The 21,702-nt window shown below is 36.3% G+C and overlaps 1 protein-coding gene across 8 annotated transcripts in view; it reads left to right on the top strand.

Moving 5' to 3' along the window:
- Positions 1–21,702, top strand: part of DENND1A (DENN domain containing 1A) — a 221,909-nt gene that overhangs the window by 112,429 nt on the left and 87,778 nt on the right. For all 8 annotated transcript variants that reach the window (XM_075170831.1, XM_075170830.1, XM_075170832.1 and 5 more), the window contains 2 exons: positions 8,341–8,386; positions 17,258–17,359. In XM_075170831.1, coding sequence (XP_075026932.1) covers positions 8,341–8,386; positions 17,258–17,359 — 148 coding nt within the window. The remainder of the gene's footprint in view (positions 1–8,340; positions 8,387–17,257; positions 17,360–21,702) is intronic.

The raw sequence follows: 21,702 nt of genomic DNA, 5'->3' as shown, positions 1-21,702 counted from the left end.
CTCAGCTAAGCAGGGTTTCTGATACGGTCAAGGGGCGCTGAACCGCCAGACTCATTGCACTAAGGCCAAGGTTTCACGGGAATTTCTGAGATCAACAGGCAGCCCAGGAGATGGGTCAGGGGCGGAATGCACCACCACAGAGGCTTCCACAGGCTTGGAAGTAAAAGGAAAGCACAAGGAAAATGCGGACCTGCTCCTGTGTGGTCACGTAGTCAAGCGATGAAGGACACAGAAAAGGCTGAGGGAATCAATGCCTTTGTCTTTACTGGCAAGGTCTACTGGCTGGCCTTCCGCGTCTCCCTGTGTAGCAGAAATGTTTGTGGGAGTGTGGTGCTTAATGCGCTTTGGGAATGATTTGAAACAGCCTCCCTCTGCCCCCTAGCATTTTAAAAAGTCCTTCTCAAAAAAAAAAAACTAACTTAAACTTACTGTGTCTTATGATACCATATTTTAAGTGTGGCTCTTAGTGTGAAGGTTGGCTGGCTTTTTTGAAGAGTGGTAGTGTTCTGTGTGACGTTTTCCCTGCATTTAAGCAAGAGTAAGGAACCAGCCGGTGTAACTAGCGTTTTTAAGTGAAGTGCTAGGAACTGAAACATGTAGATTTAAAGGGAGCTTGTTCCTCTGCAGATGATTTAAATGTTAAGTATGTGCCTATGTCGAGGATACACGAAACGGAATCTAAAAACTATTATCTCCTGTAGAAATGAACCTTCAATTTACTCACTGCACAGGAAGGGCAGATTCCAGTCATTTGCACTGCCAGCAGGTGCCCTTTCTCTGCATAATGGGCTTCGCATGTGTAATTAACACATGAAGGCTGCTGCTGCCAGCTTTTTCTTCAGGTACATGCTGCTAGGAGTTTTCAGGACAACGATGTGGACCACAAGAGGCTTTTACGCTGGGTTTGAAGATTAGGTATTCATCGACTTTCTGACAAAGACATGTTAAAAGGGGCTAAGTCCAGATCCCGCAGTTGGGAGCAGAAGTGTGCAAAAAGCAAACACTTGGGCAGTGTACCCAAGGAAATAAAGACACAAGTCATTGAACTCGAATGAATGAATTCTTTCATGGCGTAACACCCTGTCCATATATCGAATGAGCCAGCTAGTGTGTGAAAAGTATGATTTAAAAATGTATAATTATTAGGCAGATTGTAATTGCATGCTCACAAATACAACTGATTACCTTAGCCAGATATGAATTTTAATTGGAGAGGTAGCTACACACACTGTAATTGTTTGAATAAGTCAATTTAGCAACAATTTATGTGCCATAAATATATTTCTCAAAATAGAGTCCATCTATTTTGTAACCATGTGAACTTACAGACGTCATTTTTGCCTAGGAGGACTGAGAAATCAGCTCCGTGCTCTCTGCTTTAAGGCAGTATTATTGCTTATTGTGTCTGCCTCTTAAGGGAAATGACCTGAGATGATTTAAAATGAAAGAGTTTAATTTAATTTTAATTATTGCCTGGTTATTTCTTTTGCAAATGTGATAAGAAGAAAATAAGAATTTTAAAGAGCTGAAATGGAAACAAAATTTAAAGTAACGAGAATTCTTCAGTTCTTATGAACACAAAATATCATGTTCATTCAGTTGACTATGTCCATTTATTGACTGTGCTGTATGATGCTTTTGAATCTTCTGCTCTTTTGAAAATCACAGAAGGGTATAGAGACTGTACTACTCGCGATCCTTGAAAGTTTTTGAAAAAAGTATATTCCACCTGTGATTATTTGCTTTTAATCGTTTGAGTTGCAGTGGAAACTTTTCATAAAAGGAAACTTCTAAGGTCCCGGCTGATATACTGACAGCTCCATGGTTGTGAAATTTGAAATTTTTTTATTTCCCTGGGGGGGAAGGGGGACACAACAGCTATTGGATCTTTCCAGAGCTACAAAAAGGTAGAATAGCTCTCTTTGCAGGGAGCGAATGGGTAGAATAACTAACTCTTCTCCTGCCACTTGAAGATCCTTTTGGCCAACTTCACGTAAGAGAACTTTGGGCTCGGTGTGGAGGGTTCCCTTTAGCTGTTGAGAGAAGTGCGCTTTCCTGAGTGAGGCAGGAAAAGGTGGGCGGTTGGATGTTGTTACAAGTGAATGGCAACTCTATCACAAACATGCTCAATATGAAGCTGTTTCACTGACATTGTTAAAGCTCAAATTTTTTCTATAGCATTTTGTCCTTTATTGTCATTTCACACCAAGTACTTTCAACACACTGTGGTTTCTCTTTTTTTTTCAGTTTGCTCTTTGCTAATTTTTTTTAACTTATAATGCGGAAGGGGGGGTAATTTTTCTTCCCATTTCCCTCTTGAAAGGATTTTTTTTTAAACTTAATATTTATGTTCACCTGCATTCCTCATTCACGTATCTGGCCACAGAATTGAAAATGCCAAAAGCCTACATCTTCAAAATGTTTGTTCTCGATACACTTGCTCTCTGTACTAGGGATGCTGAGCCAATAATTGTAGTGTAGTACCATGTACATGTATCTGGAATGACTTCAGTCATCTGATCCCTATCATTTAGATTAATTGGGGGGGAAGCAAGGGGAAGAGTGCTATCCTTTACTTTTATTTTTTAATTAGGTACCATTCTTTGATATATTTTCAGCCCAGGGAAAGATTTTGGGTGGAGGAGACTAGAAATTGGTGGGAATCCCATCATTAGATTTCACACCTTAATGCACAATTGCTTGTTCCTTTGAATACAGAACAACAGAGGAAACGTATGAAGCACTGCTGGTTGTTTTTTTGTTTTGTTGTGGGTTTTTTGGTTTGTGTTTTTTTTTTTTTTTAAAAAAAAAGAGTACATGCCAGCAGGTGCCAAAAGTACTGGTTAATGACATACTGCCACCAAGCATCAGTAGCCAAGTACATAGAACTACTTAAATTTGGCCAGATCTTGTCCATCTATTTTGTTGTTGGGAATTTAGACATTTCTTGATGTGAAAGAAACAGTCTATTAATTTTCCTCACTACTTTTTCCAGTTTGTGTTTCGTGTGGCATAAAAACACTCCCACTGTGTCTGTTTTCTTCCTTTTTGCTCCCAGTGTCTGTGTTTAAAATTAGCCTGTAAGAAAAGCCTGTCTTTGCTGACCTGGTAACACAGCTTAGTGTGTTCTCTAAGTCCCAGAGCATTGTCACTCGGGTTATTCCCTGGGCTTTTACAAGAAGCAACAGTATATTTTCTAGGGTGATTAAAACAGTCTTCTATATTAGATAGACTGCTTAGCAGCCAACATTAATATATTCTGAGAGCCACCTTCTTAGAGCACCCTGGCACAGCTGCTGAACAAATGTCTATTGGTGCAGTTTTCCCTTTCTCCAGGACTTTTTTTTTAAACTCCCTTTCTCCTGTTTTCTAAATCTGCATGTAGTTCAATATGCTCCTTTAAGTAGGTGGAGGGGGTAACTGGAGGGCGAGTACTCCTGCTGCTCGGGAAACAATGATTCCTTCGTCATGAGCCTCTTGGTAGGCATTTCCATTTAGCCTGGTACATCTGTGTACTCACTAAAAGCTCTTGTAGTTGCTCCTCTGGTTTCTTAGCTGTATGTTTTCTACATCATTCCAATTTATGCAGTCAAGTTTCTAATTTGCATCAATTACCCCAATAAATTTCGGATTGAATTCTGTTGCATTTCAATGAGTAATCTGAAGAGAAGTCAGGAGACAACCTTAGGGAGTAAAGCACTACTGGTGTGAAAGAGCGACACATTAAGTCAGTATTTGTATATCAAGACATGAACTTAGTAAATGTGATCTAATCAATTTTCCTGAAACAATGAAGCAAAATGGTGCAAATCCCTGTGTAGCTGTAAACTATGAACCTTTTTGAGATCCTTGGGTTTTGCATTACTTCTTCTGGTGAATTGCAGTATTTTTTAAGGGTGGGTTTTTTTCACTTAAGAGGAAATGTCCCTCTATTTCACCTGCTTCTCTTCCAATTAGTAGTTGCCCACCTCTTGGGAGCATAATTAAGAGGTCTCTAGTTAGCCTAAGGAAACGAATTAAAGAAATTGTAAAAATGCAACTGTAATAAATGGGCAATATATAGCCATTAAGTCCACAATATCCATATTCATGCTTATGCATTGCTACTTTAATGATTTGATATTTACCTATATAACTCATTTGATTATAAATAACACTGATTGCATTGGGAACCAGTGAAGCACAAGAGGAGTAATAACCTTTCTCTTTGTTCCAAAAGACTTAGGCAGGCATTTTGTTTAAGCGGTAAATATGCGCCGTAGAAATTGATACTTCTTAATTTTGCACTTAATGGATATTGGCTGCCATCAAACAACTTTGAGTAATTAGTAGTTGGGTTGTCAGAAGCCCGAGGACTGATGAAGTGTCAAGCAGTAGGTAAAGACTGCTCTGAAGGGCAGTCTTTAATCTGTCATGGGTCCCAGAAGGATTAAAGGTTGTGTGGAGTGTTTCTCCTGTTTATACAAGCAATGTGTCTTACTGAAGTTCACTTGAAAATCTTGGAAATACACATCTAACCTGATAAAATACTAAAAACTGCTGGAGCATATGTCTCAGGACCTGAATAGCAGTTAGGAAGAACTATTATAGTGTGCTCTGCATGTGGAAGAGGAGGCCCACGATGTTCCCTTGTACAGGATGGTAGCTGAATATTTAGGTAATGGCACGTGATTAACACATGATAAAGAAAAACAGTGATAAAAGCAATTTATGTAGCTTGACACGAACCTTCAATATTTACTTTTAGGTGTGTTTCCTTTTCAGTCAGATTGATGAGTGGTGACAGAAGAATATAATCTCTTTGGTAGATTTTATTGGAAATATTTATGCTCTTTACCAGAATTATATTTTATTCAGGTTATTTATGATGTTTGCTTAGTTAAACTTTTGGGACTGTAAGGAGCTACCATGGTGAATTATCCTTAAAATATCTTTGCTTTTGCTTTGCTGTTCATGTGTCATTGAACAATAATGTCAGTTCTGACACACAAAATGAATTTTGATAAAATAGGTATTCAGATAATTTGATTTTTGTTATCCGTGGAGAAAACACTTTAAGGTCCACATTTGGGTGATAAGCAGTAATGGTTATTTTAAAGCACTTCTGAATAAACACATTTCACACAAATGCACCCTCAAAAACAAGTGCTTCATGGAGTTTCTCCACGCCTGTCACCTTTCACACGAACTAAAACCTGCATTTGTTTCCAGTTGATTCTCTGCTGGGATGTTTGTAGATGCCTCCCTCTGTCATTCCTCTTTGGTGTCTTTCAGTCATTACAAGCAATGGCTTTTGTGGATAAAACTGAGTTAATTTCTTTTCATATATTCCCATAGCTTGGGATATTCTTTGTTAGTCTTCAGATCTAATCCATTTCTAAGTGGCGTGTGTTTCTTCTGCTTCATGTCTGAAATGTGACCATTCAGTGTTCTTCCTCTGACCTCTGTAAGCCAAGCAATTGCTTATACATGTTGAAAAAGTTATTTTCTTATGGTTTTGTCAACCTTCTTCATTTACCTTCAACTTTCTCCATCTTCTCTTCTGCATCAAACATACTATTCATCTTTCGGAGCCCTCCATAGCATGTACCTTGTCGTCTTGTCATTCTGTGCACCACTGTCATGTCCCAGTGCCCTGTGATCCAGTTTTTCACCCATGTGTTAAATGTTTCTCAAAGAAATACCCAGTGTCCTCTTTTGTGCTCTAACTCACTTTCCCTAATAGAAATCTCTGCAACTATTCATAAAGCTAACACAAATATTTGCAAAACTAGCACATTACACTTTAACAAGTTACTCGATCAGCAAAACCCGAGCTGTTAAGCAGTGGGTATGCTAAAACCACTCTTTGTAGTTCTATAGTATCAAATTGATCCTCCTGCCTTCTCCTGTCTGCCCAAGTGTATGCACTGTACAGCCCATTTAAGCATCTGACTGGAGTCCTTTAATGTTTAGTAATACAAGTTTAAAGAAATAACAGCTTTCAAAACACTGCTAAAAGTCAGGTTACTGTAGCCTTTATGCAATCCCTGTAATAGTTTTATATGCTGTATTGCCTTTACATGTAATCTCTGTCACTAGACAACCGAAAATGTGATTCATTGCATCCAAAGCTGATCTATGTATCGTAAGCCATATCTTTCCTGTAATTCCTTAAAATCTTACTGGGGTGCACGGTTTTAAGGGTTTAGGCATTCTTATTATTCTTTTGTTGATAAACTGGAGGATTGAAAGAGGGACATGATACAGTTAATTAACTTTTACAGGTTCAGATTTTCCTATGCTTGGTGACAGACTCTGCTTTTGGACACGTTAATAAATGGCTGGTTTTCTGGAATACTGCACTCTTCCTGCTTCCTTTCATTACATTAGCCAAGGTTCCACTAGATGAGACATTTGCAGTCTTAAGACTTCCTGCCGAGGTTCAGACTTTGTATTTTTGAGATTGAAGCTGTCGTGTTCATGAAACTACTTAATTAGAAACACATTCATTTCAGTGCATACTGGAGGAGTCTTGAGCAGCATAGCCAGGCACACAGAGAAGTTGAGCATTTGTGCAGCTGGCAGCTAAACCAATGGTTTATACTTTGAATATAAAATTACTGGGTATTTTCTTGCTCCTGGAATGTGGCCATTGGAAATGAAGAGATGTGGGTGAAAGAGAGAGTGTTTGTCACAAATAAAACATGCAAAATGACAAATAAAAATACTCCTCAGTTGAGCAGCAATCCATATGTAATAAGAGGAATCATGTTGTATAGTAAAAATTTCTATCCAAGAACTTGGATGTATATTCTGGTTCTCATCTGTGGAATTCCCAAGGAAGCAGAACCTTCAGGATTTGTACCAAGTTAGTTTCTGATGTAACCCTCTGGGCTCTCTGTCATAAGGTGCTGTATTGGGTGAAGCTTGGGTGGGGGCATTCTTGCCAGCCTAGGCAGTTCAGTAAGTTGTAATGTAATGTGATACACGGCACTTCAGTATTCTGCAAAAGAACTTGTAAGGGTTTTTTTTTTTGAAGTTATGGATGTTCAATGGCTTCAAAAAGAAAAAGTGTTTTCATGTAGAATGCCTAATACAGAGGCTGTTTCCATCTCTTGGTACCGCATCCAACAGAGCAGCAGTTTTAGGAGGTATATTAATAAACATGATTTTTGCTGGTCTGGTGTCTTGCAGTAGTTTTTTCAGCACTGTGCTTCTCTTACTGAGCAGTAGGCACCAGTTTATCAAAGCAGTGTGGAAGATATTTTAATCCAAGGCAGTACAGTGACATTTCTCTCATTTTTTCATCTGAAATTGAAAATGAGCTCTTTGAGCTTCTCTACCCAAAATGAAATGAGGCTCTATTTTAAAAGTTGTGTCTGTCTGTGTGCTTTCCGTTTAACAGGCAGTATATGCCATATTTGCAATTAGCAGCTTTGGCATCCTCTTTGATGTGTTCTAATAAGCAGTGCAAATATAAGCTTTCCCTGATTAGTTAAGTGGGAGTCCTGTAATAAGCTTAATATTAGAAATACTGTATACACAAAGATACAACTTTCATTCAATAGTATTCTTGTGTTACATAGCCCATGTTGGTGTTTGCTAACATCATGGAAGAGAAGATGGAAAAGATCAATCTTTCTCTTAAATGTTAGCATTCTGTTTGATAACAGAAGTATCATGCCTGTGTTTGAGGCTACAAATTTGGCCTAAGAGCCTCTTGGTGTGTTTAAGTTTTGTGTTCTGAAGGGAATAATGGTATCAGCGTATATCCCAGTAACTGGAGTTTATCAGAATCTTCAAAAGTAAATTTTGTATTTTTCTTTTACATATGCAAACATTTCAAGACTTACACTTAAAAATAAATTATTTAAAATCTGTCTGGACCCATATTCAAAGGATTTAAAACTTCTAGTACCGGGTGATATCTCTACATTAAATTAACCACTTAACACTACAACAGGATCAATTTTTCTAAAGAATACTCTTAGAAAAAGTCTGGGTATTTTTTTGAAAATTGTAATAACACATTTTGTTTGTTTTTTAAAAAAAGACTCCAGCATTATAGATATGTTTAATAGCTGTCCTTATGTACCTGTCTTAACTTAGTCACTTAGAAATTCTGATGTCAAGAGAAATTAAAGTCTTACAGTAGTGAGAGGATATTGCATAGTAAAAAAAGTCTTTCAAATATGGAATAAAATTTTGTTCACATGTGGTTTGTTTTTGTACGTATATTATTTTTTTAAGCAAAATCTAATCCAGTATCCTGGTATTTTCCTGTAGCTAATTTTATAAGTCATATGTGTTAATCCAGTGTTATGAGAATGTAAAGCTATTTTTTCTTCCTCTTTGCAGTGCCCCAATGCCCTACCTCATTGGAATACATTTAAGTTTGATGGAGGTAAGTCTTTCTCACCATTTATGAAACTATATATAGTTTTATGATTTAGAGCCGAATTCTGCAGGCAATTATACATTCATTCATATGCTTAAAAATGAAATAATCCTGTTAATTTGGGAGTGCTGAGATAATTGAAGTTAAGCATACAGGATAATGTTAAATCTTAAGGAAGTCTTATTTGACACCTTGTACTCTTTGGGCATACTTTCTGTTTGCAGTTCAGCAGTGACGAGCTCACGTTGTGTTCCCCTCTCCATCCTGTTGCTTCATTTAATCAGTTTACTGCCTTAGTTTGACTCTGTATTCACAAAGGCAGAGTCGATATTAAAGCAAAATGTTGACAGTTACAGTTCTCTTTTAGGCTTTTGCAGACAGATTGTAATTTTTTTAATGTTCAAAAGATCTGAAAAGAAGGAACTTGCTGTTAATGTTAACACAAAGCTGGCAGAAAACCAGCCCTCACAGAAAGCTTCACATATAAACAATTCAGAGTAATTCATGTGACTTTTAAAAAACTCTGAAAGTGGAAATAGCACATTTGCTTTTGCTTCCAGTACTGGTGAAACAGTTGATGACTTTCCTCAAAAGTATCTGGAGGACAACATAAGCTATTAATTTAGATCCCTATGAAAATCCTAGTCCTTATTAATTGTGCCCCTTCACGCAGGAGGTCTGAACAACGTGTATATGCTCTGTGTGGGAAGAGGTATTCCTGCCCAGAAAGCATTGCCTCGTTGTAGGCTCTTAAATTAGCAGGCAGTGTTGAACTGGTAAAGTTACTTGACTTGTGTCCCTGTTTTAGATTCCTGTGTTTGGAAATTTAGGCTTAATGTTTAGGATACATAACAATTTACAAAGCTGAGTTTTACATCACATAAATTGATGCATATTACTAGAATATTTGTTCTTCTGTTGTCCATAAAATTGTGTAATTTCTCTGGAGATATTGATCAAACATATTCTTTCACTAGGGCATATGTATGTAATAATAATCCTCTATGTCTTTGTGTGTTAAAACTTAGACTTGTATGCTATGTAACTTCCCCCTTTTTCCAGCGTTAATGTGAAGCAATTTTAGAAGTCACTTTTTTCGTTAAAAGCTAAGTGGAATATGTAGGACCTCTTTTTTCTTGTTTTTTCCTTACCATCTTGGGTACAGATGATTTTTTATGCCCTTTATATTGCTAAATAAAGTACAGAATTGCAGTACAACGTGTTAGTGAACAAGCAATTATTTTAAAAGTCAACATGTACATTTGTTTGCACATCATATGCTTATGTTAGAGGGGTTTCTGATAATTACCCTTGAATATTCTATAGACAGGACCAAAGTAATATCTAAGAAGGAATAGTCTAGCATATATTTTTCATATTGATCAAGAAACTTTCTGCCCCATATCCGTACCAGGTGATCATTGGCACGCTTATTATGATATCTATCTATGGTATCTTTTCTATTTGAAAAAGAAGGAAGAGACATGGTAGAGGATGGGATAATATCTCAATACAGATACTTGTCAGCTTTCACAAATATTTTTGCTCACAAAGAGCAATGTGGTTGGCCTGGCAATGGGTATAGAAAAAAAATTAATAATTACATCTTGGAGTTGCTTTGCATGATGTCTCACTCCTGCCTTTCTACATAAACCCAATACCTCTTCCTTTGTCTCAGTTTTTCAGATTGCAGGGCTCTGTAGGCCTTCCAAACTCCATCTGTAAAAACTCAAAAAAAGGAGCTGTTCTTGGAGAAGCCAATTTTCATCCGTTTTAGTAACTTGTGAAAAAATCTGTTTAGTACTAAATCCAGTATGGCTTTTGAATAGCCAGAGATTCTGGAACACAGACACACTTTGGCAAAGTACAGTTATTCAAAGTGCCTTATGAAATAAATTAAATAAATAAAACAGTCTTCTCTCCTCCCTCTGCTCTTAAGGATAAATTGAATACTTCCAGACGGAAATGCATCTCCCAGCTAACTGTGCTTTTGCCATTGAAAAATGAAACAAAATCACACAGTGGGCTATTGTATCTGTTTGTTGGCAAGTACTGCGTAATTCTCTGTGCCTTGGGCAAAGGAAAGGTGACATTTGTCAAATGAGCTAGACAATTACTAGTTTACCTCTTTGCCTGTTTTTGAAGCTGAAAGCTTACTCCCTTTGTCTTTTTCTTCATATGTAGGTATAAAATTGTGTGTTTTATTTTATTTTATTTGAATAACAACTTAGTAGCAAGAGCAATTTTTTTTTCTCATGATCTAGCAGTTGTGTATTTTTAAAAATACAATGTAGTAATTTTTCCATATCAAAATAATTTTATAAACTACAACTACAAACTACTGTCATTATTCAGTATTCATTTTTCTTTAAATGCTGAAATTTCAGCAAATAGATCTTTAAAAGTGTTTTGTTAATCCACGTGTTCTAGTTTCAGGATAAGGGATTAATTCCCCAGTCTTCTATTCAAGTTAAGACAGGTGGACTCTTTATCTACTGTAGAGCCCCATGGGAGTAATTGCAGTTATATATAGGCTCACGGTTCTGCTCCAACAGCTCCAATTGCAGAATTTGTCATTGTTGCGTAGATGTTAGTGGAAGCCTAAACTTGCGCAGAGAAAGCTGCGGTGTAAAGGGGAGGGTGAATTTGAAATGTAGAGAAAAAAAAATTTTTCTAGCTTTAGTGTTGTTTCTGTGAGATTTTGCTATCCCTATCTTGGAGTGGGTCCTCTGGAAGAAATACAGCAGAAATGTTAATGGTTTTAAACAAAATACAACCTCTCTCTCACCTTAAAAGATTTTTTTCAAACCATTGTGTATCTTAAAGTTAGTTTGCAGTTTCCCATGTTACACAGGGTCTCTGTAGAAGGAGCAGTTATTTTAATGGAAAATGACAAATTTTTCTTATGATTAAAATATCAAGCATATCCATTGACTGTTAAATCTAATTTGCTGTGACTGAAATGTTCTCCAGTGAGATAAGATAATCTCCTGTTATAGGTCAGAGGGCTCCAACTGATTTATGAGGGAAAATCTTGGTAGAAAATAGAGAGCTGTGTTTTGTGCTCTTATTTTTCAGCTTTTCTATCATCACCTAGTTAGTCATTCTTTATAAGATTTCCATTTAGCAATCCATAAAGTGACTTCAAAGAAGGCTAAAAGTTTATAAGCTGTTGGATAAGCAAGGCTGGAGCTATCACATGAATAATGGAACATGCTTACGGAACTAATTGAATTCATATTAGATGAAGATAAGTACTTAGTACTGATAAATAATGAGATAGGAAAATGAAACTATCAAATGAACACATCCCTTTCATAATATTTTTTTATTTTCTACCTGCGTACTTTATGCTATTTTAGTGTTCAAATTATATTAAATTGACCTTTGTGTTATAAGTGGTGTCAAACTTAGCTGGCAGCCTTTTACATTTTGTCATAGTAAACGATTGTTTCAGCAACTGTTTTGTAGCAAAGGTTATTAGTGTGATGGCGCTGATGGAAGAGGAATGCCCTTGACCTAGTAGACTACCTATTGGAATTCAGGCGCATGTGGTTTTGATTAACTGGACGGGACAGTTCTGTTTAGCTGTCAGATACTGAGCTGCTGGCAGGATACTCTTCTGTGCCAGGCTTCCAGGCATTCAAATAACAATAGTGCCCACCCTTATCATGCTCTATTCAGGGCACAAAACTAACGTTTAGAGTTAAAGTTAATGATTAGAAAAGTATTTCTTATACTCTTTTAATATTCCAGTCACTCAAGACTTTTGGGACTTCAGAATTTTAATTCTTGCAAGATTATCCAGAAGGAATTTGTGTGTGAAACCACATTGCATTTGTTAAAATGATTTTCTAACGTTTTTCCTAAGCATAAAGGACAGTTGTGCATATCATAAAACCTATACGAGCAGATTTTTGTTTTATTTTAACCTGGTATAAGTAAATATGTTCATGTTAGGAAAAGAAGGTTCACTAAAATTCATGCTGTCTTTAATATGCTAGGATACGGCAGTGATCTCACGTAATGTCGATAGCCTCTTCCTTATGCAGACAGATGAATGGAAAGCTGCGCGTTCAGTCCTCTGAACCCCACGCTTGCATTCTGGAAGCGCTTTTTGGCATATTTACTTGGTCTTTTTCAGGTAGCCGTGAGGGTGCTCTCTTTGTGATCCAGTCTGATAATATGCTAGTTAACACGCACGGAGTCTGAGCTAACGAACTCTGAGAAACAGGTTACATCAGCTTGGGCTTAGTACTGACGGTGCCACGTGGCTTCCTCTTGCCGCAGACGACACCCTGAGAATTCATTGACCACTGGCATCTTCTAGTGGTAGTGTTAATTGTTAATTATATTTTTTGATTGGTGTGAGGACTAATATTTAGCTTTTTCCATCCATTTATGCTTAATAAATCACTGCCTTTTCTAGCTATAACTGAAGAAGTGTAGCTTTTTTACAGGGTTTAAATGAAGGGGTTCTATATATACTTAAATCCAGGTCTTAAAAAACTACATGTAATTTAGTTACTAATATTATGAATATGCTGTACACGGCTTCAGGACTATCGACAAAAATGCATTTAAAAACATGACAAATTACTTAGGGAATTGTCTTTTATCCAATTATTGGAAAAATGAAAACAATAACTGTGTTTTAATACGAGATTCTGTGTGTGGATGTTTGAAGACAGACAAGTACTGCAGTACCAAGTAGACTTACCAGTGAGCGTAGGGGGTTTTTCTCCTCTTGTACAATAGTGTTAGATGCTTGTCACTCCGTTGGCAACAGCTGCTTGTGATAAGGATCTGGAGAATCACCTGTACAGGATCAGGGCACTGCACATCAAGGGTGGGAGATCGGCGGAAGAGTGGGAGATGCACAGGAGGGGGCAGCAGCCCACCTGCTGTGCCCAGATCAAAGGGTTGAGAGGTCAGGGGGCACATCCAGCTTAACCAGATTTGTCTGTTGAATAGCTATTTCAGATTGTAAATCTAAGGGTGATTTCATTAAGTCCTTCTGGCTGCTGTTGGGGCATGAAATAATAAAATTTTATATCCGTTGCCTTTCCTGCTTCTGGCAGCCAGATTGACACATTGTTGTCTGCAGTGTTGTGGTGTTTTTCTTAAGAAAATAAATGGAAACTATTAACTAAGTAGAGACAAGCCATTAAGGAAATGGATTTTAGACTTGTTGTGAATCATACTTTCATAATAATTTCAAATATAATGTACAAACTAGCTACTGAAGATGTTAGGTTTTGTTAAGAGCTTTACCTTTCCAAAAGAATTAGTGGAAGGTACATTTTCTTTTTTCTCTTACAACATTTTTTAATCTGTTGATCACATTTGTATCTGGTTATGAAACCTCATGATCAACTTGGTTTATGTTTTGGCACCAATTTAGCCATGAAGTTATGCCAACCCATTTTTCAGGGGGGGAGGAGGGTGGTGTTTGGGTTTTTTCCTTTTACATGAACTATTCAGTAAAATTGTTCATCTGAAAGAAGTTTAACTTAAGATTTTTTTTTATGGTAGGAAGTGCAACAACTGCCAGCGGTAGACAGTGATAATAAAATAACGTTTAGTATAAACTCGTGTTAGTATTATTGATGGATATTGCTTCTAGCATGTGATCTGAGTGAGACAGAGGCGCACCCCTTAATACTTATATTAGAATATAGTTTCTCAGTGTTTTTGCAACTTTCACATAAAACATTTAAATTACTTCAAGTGTTTGCCTGCTTGTGAGCAGGACAGACGCACTAACTGCTGCTTATTTACTGACCTGGTGTTTAAGGCCCCCTGGAGTTTGTTTGAAAAGTTAAGAGATTTTCACAGTAAAGGTGCCATTTCTGAAATTTAAAGTGCTCTTTTCACCAGGAGATAAGTTCTCTCTGATTAAGTCAGTAATTCTTACTAAGCCATGTTTATAGAGGCCATAAACAATGGGTTCAGTGTGCTTGTTAAACCAGCTTTCCATACCTCTCCACTCTTTTAAAAAGAGACATTTAAAATAAAAGGCAGGTGTAGATGTTAGTTCGATTTGATGGTTTTTAGATGATTAATTATGGCTACAAGTAATTCGGTAAGGATGGTTAAGAAAGGTTTGCGGTAGTGATATGTGATGCACATTTTCACTAAATCACTTCTTTTGACTCAGCAAATCCCTAGTCTGTAGTAAAATTAGATAAGGAAACTGTAATGTTCATATTTCCTCTTGTTCTTTGCTTCTGCACATTTTTTTCAGAAAAATATGAACATACTGAATATAGTCCGTTCTGTTTAACAGGTATCATTTTTTTTTGTAAAATTTTGTTTAGATGTTCAGGAAGTTGTGAAATATGGAATGTGACCGTACATGGCTTAGTGGCTGTCCCTTCGTATTTTGAGAAAATTACGACAACACGCAAAGTGTACCTGTGAAAATGATCTATATGTAGTTGCGATTCATAGAGTCCAATGGGATTTAATGTGAGAAATGCAGTTGGATGCTGGGAATTTTTACTAAAATTCCAACAGGAGAGTAAATACTTTTATTTCCAGGTCAGTTGGGCTGATAGGTACTATGTTTAGCAAAAGAACCATTTGATTATTTGACAAAAGCCCTTATAACTATCTGATAATACCTTTATCTAAGATTATAGTGAAAGGAAAGATGATAAAAACAGATAAGGATTAAAAGGAACTGGTCAGTCTTCATTTCTCTGGGATGAGCCACAATTGGACCATTGAAAGATAATATTTTTTCAAATGCATTGCAAGACAGATGCTATAAATCAAGTTAGTCTCAAGTGTTTTATTAAATTTGAGGGTTTGTTTCCAGGGAAATCCACTGTCTTAATAAAAATATTGAAAAGTTTTAAAGTAAGGTTGTGCTCTTCACAATGTAAAGGTATAGCACAGCAGAGTTTAATATTAGCCTTCCTTTCAGATACAATTATTTCTGGGCCATGTGTGGAGATGATTACGTTGATCAGCATTTATAGTCCTTGCACCATGAGCAACATCCTTTTGTACTATACTCCTTGGCAGATATCTGCCTGTCACAAGCCTATTCTTTGCTGCAGAAAACCCCAACATTTTGCTGAAGGGAAGGTGCAAATTCATCACCAAAGCTACAAAAACACCCATTGACAAGTTCAAGCACATGTTTGTTGCTTCTTCGGCAAGAATCAAGAGAAGGTTTTAATTCCTTCTGTCTTGTCCTACTAGCACTCGATTTTGACAAGCTTCTGGCTTTAGTTAAGTACCTTGCAAGACCTTTTTGTTGGAGCTTTTTAGACTCCTCTGAGTATAAGTGAGATTTTTAATTTTCTGAAACAGGAAGGAGCAAATCAGTTTGTCTGGTGCTTCCGGACTCCTAGAAGGAGCAAGACTCCTGGATTGCTTTAGAGTTTATCAGATACAGCCAACAGAGTGACCTTTGGTTCCTGAAATGTAGAGGAAAGTACCTGGTTTGTCATGCAGTACTTGTGCTTTTTATATGAAAGCATTAAATGTAATATTCTTCCACTTAACTTAAAGACGTTTCTCATGGAAAATCTAAACTTAACTGTCTACAAAGTGTTTGTTATAGTTGTTGGCTTCCCCCCCCCCCGCCCAAGTACACAGCAGTTTTCTTTATAGACAGAGAACTGAGCCTTGAAAACTGAAGGTAATTATTTAGATGCCTAAGGCTCAACTTTGCCATTGTTTTAGAGCTTTAGTTCCTTTCTTTTGAAGGAAACAATTCCCCCCACCCTGCAAAACCTTAATTAAAAATTGAGTATGTTTTTGTTCATTTTCCTCCTCAGTAACTTGTACCTACATATAGGTATGTTGGTACTTAAATGTTTGTTTATAGTGTCACTGGGAAGTTTCCTTAGTTACTGTATTTTATAGTTCCACTTTTTCTGATTTTGAATTTTCAAAGCTGTATTTGAAGAGGGCTTAAATATGTATGATTAGACAGTAAAAAAAAAAAGTATTCAATTCTCCTGTTAGTGGAAAAAGTGTTAAAATAATTATTTAAATGCTGCTCTGTTTCATATCAGTGATTCATTTACTGTTGTTTAAGCAGGGAAATAAAGTCTGACAATGTTTAAATTTGCTTAGATCATCAATACCTTCAGACACTTAAAGTCAAAGGTATTAATGATTGTTCTTTTGAGAAATAGGTTATGCTTTTCTTATGTATGCCCACGTACTGTTACAGATGATGTAAACACTCAAACGAGATTAGAGACATTTCTTTCTCTCAATTCATGGGAACAGGATAAAAAGTTTAGACTCGCTGAACATGAAGAAACCAGGATATGATGGAGTTGTTTTTCTCTTAGCTTTTTTGTATTTTAATTATTTATTTATTAACCTCTGGTAATGTCCATTTTACTTAAGTACAGTTGTAAACTTGCCTCTATTGGAGTTCCAAAATTCAACCTGGAATTTGGAAACCATTTCCCATCCTTGACTTACTCTTAACTCCTAGAAAAGCCACTATTTATTGTTATTTAAATTAATTTCTAAATATAAAAAGATATACTTGAAATCTTGACTCATCTAGAAACTGCTAAATGTGCAAACAGGACAGAACTAAGATAAACATTAGTAGAGGTGCTTGAAATAAATCTTCACTTGAATAATCTCCAACAGTAACGCTCTGGTTTCAAAAATTTCAGTATGCACAATGTTAAGAACTTCCCTCTGCAAATTGAAGGTTAATTTTTCAACATTGTAAATGTGTAAATGACAGAAGAACAGGAATGTTTGTCATTTTTAAAATGCTTGAAGTTTTGTAATGCCATGATGTTATGCCATCACTTGTGTCCTTTATGCATAAAATTTAACTCTTCATACTTATATTTTCCTTTCCCTTTTCTTGAATTTGCTCATATTTAGAAAGTAAGAAACATGGCCCTGGAAGATGTAGTGATTCTCAATGTAGACACCAACACACTGGAAACCCCTTTTGATGACCTTCAGAGCCTTCCTAATGATGTGGTATGTATGAAATGATTTATTCAACTATTCCATTACTTAAAAGTGTAAATCCTTTTGACCCACTCAGTTTGTAACTGAGGCGTCTCATTGTGTTACTGATGTTGTTATAAGTAAACTGCTTTACCTCAATTCTTTCCTGTTTTGAAGTGTTAAGCAATGTTTGTTTGAAAATTTGCAAACATATTTTTAAGCCTCCTAATAAAAATTAGCTAATGCTCACATAAGCTGGAAATGCTGCAGCAACCCGGTTTCAGTTTTGGAATAGCATGATCAAGTTTCAGGTCATCTAAAGAGTTAGTCTTTCATGGGTAAAAAAGACGGACGATAAGCACACAGATTATGGTACATCTGAACAGGAAACAAAAATCCAAAATTCTTTCTTCATGGTGTGAAAAAGTACTACTACCATCTTTATCCATTCCATTAGGACAAAAAAACCACTGCATTTTTAGATAACTTTTGTTTCCGAATGAAATTGTGTGGGTTTTTTCCTGTGACTTCTTCCAGGTGAGCTTTAATGAACTTTGTGCATTTTATATCCTGAGCTATGATGTCAAATGGACTACTTCATATTCGCTTCTAGCACTGCTCAGTGCATATAATTTGGAACTTATTTTCTTTCTCTTTCAAACTTTTTATTAGTAATTTATTTATTTTTTAACAACTTGATAGAAGTGTGTATAAATACTTGATCTTTCCCTTTAATGGGACAAAAATACATCCAGCTTGCTACTTGCTGCTGTAATCATCTTCACTAAAAAAAGCTGAGAGGGAAGAGCAGAAAAGTGAGTAAGAGTGTAAGAAGCTATTTTTAAGTCAGAGGGTGACTGTTTAGGAGAAAACGGCAGGGGAAAATCTGGATTTCTTTTACTAGTTCAAAATATTGTGCTGACAGTTAGATCTATACCTTTTTATGTGTAGTTGAGAAATAAAATTGATATGCAGGGAGCTCAATATAAGCTGGTCCATTTGAGGAAAAACTCAAGTAATGGTGAATACCCAGTGCCTCCTACTGTGACACCCTGTCATTTCTCTATGATCTGTGGTGTGATCCATTCTTCGAAAACAGTGAGCTCTGGATGAAAGGTCCATCTTGATTGTGAACATTTTGGCTTTAGTCAAGGATTTAGTCTATAAAAGTTACTTCCATGAGTTTTTCTGGCTTTATATAGTTTTTCATTTTGATTCCACTCCCAGCATCCAAATCTGCCAGCTGGTCATCGCTTGTGCCATTATCCACAACCCGGGGAATGACAGACTTGTAAATTTCATGGAATTATGTAAGAAATGTCTGGATACAGTGAGTGCGGGGCCTCAAACATGTATATGATTTGTCAACAATCAAGTATTATATTAGATTTTATGAGACTTCATTAAAGGAGCTGTTGTAGGCGCACTGTAGAACATCAGAAGAGACTTCACCAATAAACACAGAACTTCAAGCTTTGGAATGTAATAAATTTTAAGAGACTTCCTTCCTTTCATTATTTACTTTTACTTCACTTTTATAACAGTAGAGAGTTGTGTTTTATTAGTTCAAATTTCTTGATTCAGTTTTCCACAGGTCTATTTAAAAGCTACATTTTATCTTGGAGGATGTTTGGAGCATAGCAGAGGAAGTGCTGCCAGCAAATTCAATTAACTGGCATGGCTCACAAATAGTGTACATGGTGTATTTTTTTTCACAACTGCTATATAAATACAGCTGGGATTAATATTTGTCGCAACAAAACCTTAACTTGAATCGTGTTGCGTTGTGTAATTAATGTTTGGGATCAGTGTTTATGTCTTATTTAGCTTTGTTTCATTATTTTAGTTACCTAGATAATGAAGTATTCTCCTTTAGGTCTTTTCCTTTCCTTCAGACTGCTTAATATTTGGCTTTGACCACTAGAGAGCAGCTGCTCTTCTTTGCAAGAATTGAATTTCTGTCAGTTCTTTCATGCATCATGTGTTTGGAACTGTAAGTGGATCAAGTTGTTCATCTCAGCAGGGAGACTCTAAAGCCAATCCATTATACTTTTTTTTTCTTTTTTTTTTTTTTTTTTGCTTCCCTGGGAGGATGGGGAGATTCTGGGAGTGTGTCTCCCCACTGGTCTCAGTCTAAGTAGATGCATTTATGATCTGAGAAACTAAAAAAGTCTTCAGCAGTTTCGTGATCATAAATGGCTGTTATGTCAAACTATTCTGCCAGTTTTGCTACTTAATGTGAACAGTGAGCAGTTCATGCACTGCTGAATAGACACAAAATTTACTTTGCTAAATTAAATCAATCTACATTCAACAGTGAGGAAAAACATCTTCTGTGTGATGCATTCACCATCAGGTAATTAATCCAGTGGAAAATTTTTAAAGCTGTTTTTCCCCTCTCATTGAACAGCTTTTTTAATCAAGTAAAACAATGCCATGAAGTCCTGTGATTATTTTAGAGCTTCAGGCAGTGAGTTGTGCTTGAGTTTCATGTTAGTCATGTTGCTACCTAAACTGTTGATTCTCAGGAATCTGGAATGAACTATTCATTAATCTTTTACTCCTAGGATCCAAATGAACACAGGCTATAGTGAAATGTCTTTCCAGTTAACATTTGTGTCAAAGGAGCAGGTAGCATTGAGACAGTTCCAGCAGAATCAGATTAAGTCATTTCTTCGCCCCTCAGCAGTACCTGCCAGCAGTCAGACTTCCTGAACTGTTCAGGTCAGGTCCCTGAAAATCAAGGTGTGTCCTACTGCGTTATATTTGAAATGTGAAAAACTCTCTCTGCTTCACCTTCTGCTTCTGATATGTTGCTGAAAATCTGGCAGCATGAGAACGCCCTGGGAAGTAACTTTCCTTTTAAAATAGTCAATATTAAAAAAAGAGATTTATTAAGGACTGTGATTACAATAAGTGCATCTGCTGCTGACAAGTCTCCTACACCACCGTCTGTGTTGCAAGGAATAGCAAAGAGGGGGTAGTAATTTTTTTTATACAACCCTTATGGATTTTTCATGTATTTCCAAATAAGTGTCATCTTCTAGTCTTAGTTGTAGTCAGAGCTTCATATTACAAGGAATAAAGCATAAGCTCGCTCTGTCAACTTGTAGTTTTTATTAAATGAAGCCCTGATGCAATGCAGTGTACTGCGCCAAAGAGATCTTGCATATCTGATGGCTGTGAGAGTATTGTAAATTTGCACTAGCCTATGAATATCTTAGGCTGTCAGTAATTTAGCTGTGTATGCTACTGTTGTCCATTCATTAACAAGTTACCACAAGTGGGAAGCCTATGTTACTGTTTTTCACTTAGTGGGAAATTAACTGCTTTCAGGACAGCAAGAACTACTAAACTACAACTCTATAGCAGAACCATTTTCTTAAAGGTGAATCCACTTTTTTTTCTTACACTGTGTTTGCAATAGAATGTTTCTTGCTTTATTCATGTTGACAACTGAAAAGCCTTGGACCTAATTAAAAGAATTTCCACTAGCACCTTTACTGAACCATTTCATTATGCTGCATTGCACAGATTGCATTTTGAAACATGGTGATAGTTTAAATCTGACCTTTAAACCCGAACTGCCAGAAGTATAAAAATCTTCTTTAAAAACACTCTCAGGATAGACTGCATGTATATGTGTCTATTTGGCTAGAAATAATCTTCATATTGAGTGGTCACAGTCTTTTTTTTTTTTTTTAAGTATTACTGCCTCTTTAGGCAGGAAACAATCATAATTCTGCTTGTATAATTTACTATGTCTTATGTACTAATTTACTGCAGAGTAAACATGAATTTCTCTTTTCTTATTTGTTAAGTCTCTTTAAATATGTTGTTAAGATTTTCTTTTTTTAAAAAACTCTGACATGCCTATTGCAATAGTCCTGATTGAAAAAGTAAAAGTGTGCATATATAAAATAGACATCCTATGGTGTTCAATTAGTCTTAGAAGAAAGCAAATGAGCTGAAAGCTTAAGGAATTGGCAAAATACCTATCAATATTCTGCTTCTATATCAAATAGGGAAGCTGAAACACAAAAAGGCTGTGAGTAGCCTTCTGGACTTTTAGTTTGTTGTAAAACGAAGCATAGAGCCTTTTCCTTCTATATAGATGGCAAGTTCTCTATCTTCACATGAATGTTTAAAGAAAACCACTTATAAAAATGTTTGAGATGGATTTGGAAGTTACTCAGAGCTATAGACATTTTATTGCATTTTTAAGAACTACCTTTAAATGGTTTACATAAGTCAATTATAGGAAATAAACACATACTTCATCCCTACAACATCAGACCCCTTCAAACACGGAGAAGTGTGCTGTTTGGGTTTGAAAATCTGATGAAGCTTTTACATTTTGAGAATAACAGAGC

Source organism: Calonectris borealis, chromosome 21 (assembly GCF_964195595.1).
Source record: "Calonectris borealis chromosome 21, bCalBor7.hap1.2, whole genome shotgun sequence".
Classification (NCBI taxonomy): Eukaryota; Metazoa; Chordata; class Aves; order Procellariiformes; family Procellariidae; genus Calonectris; species Calonectris borealis.
The sequence above is the reverse complement of the archived record's forward strand: the minus strand, read 5'-3'. Positions and strand labels throughout refer to the sequence as shown.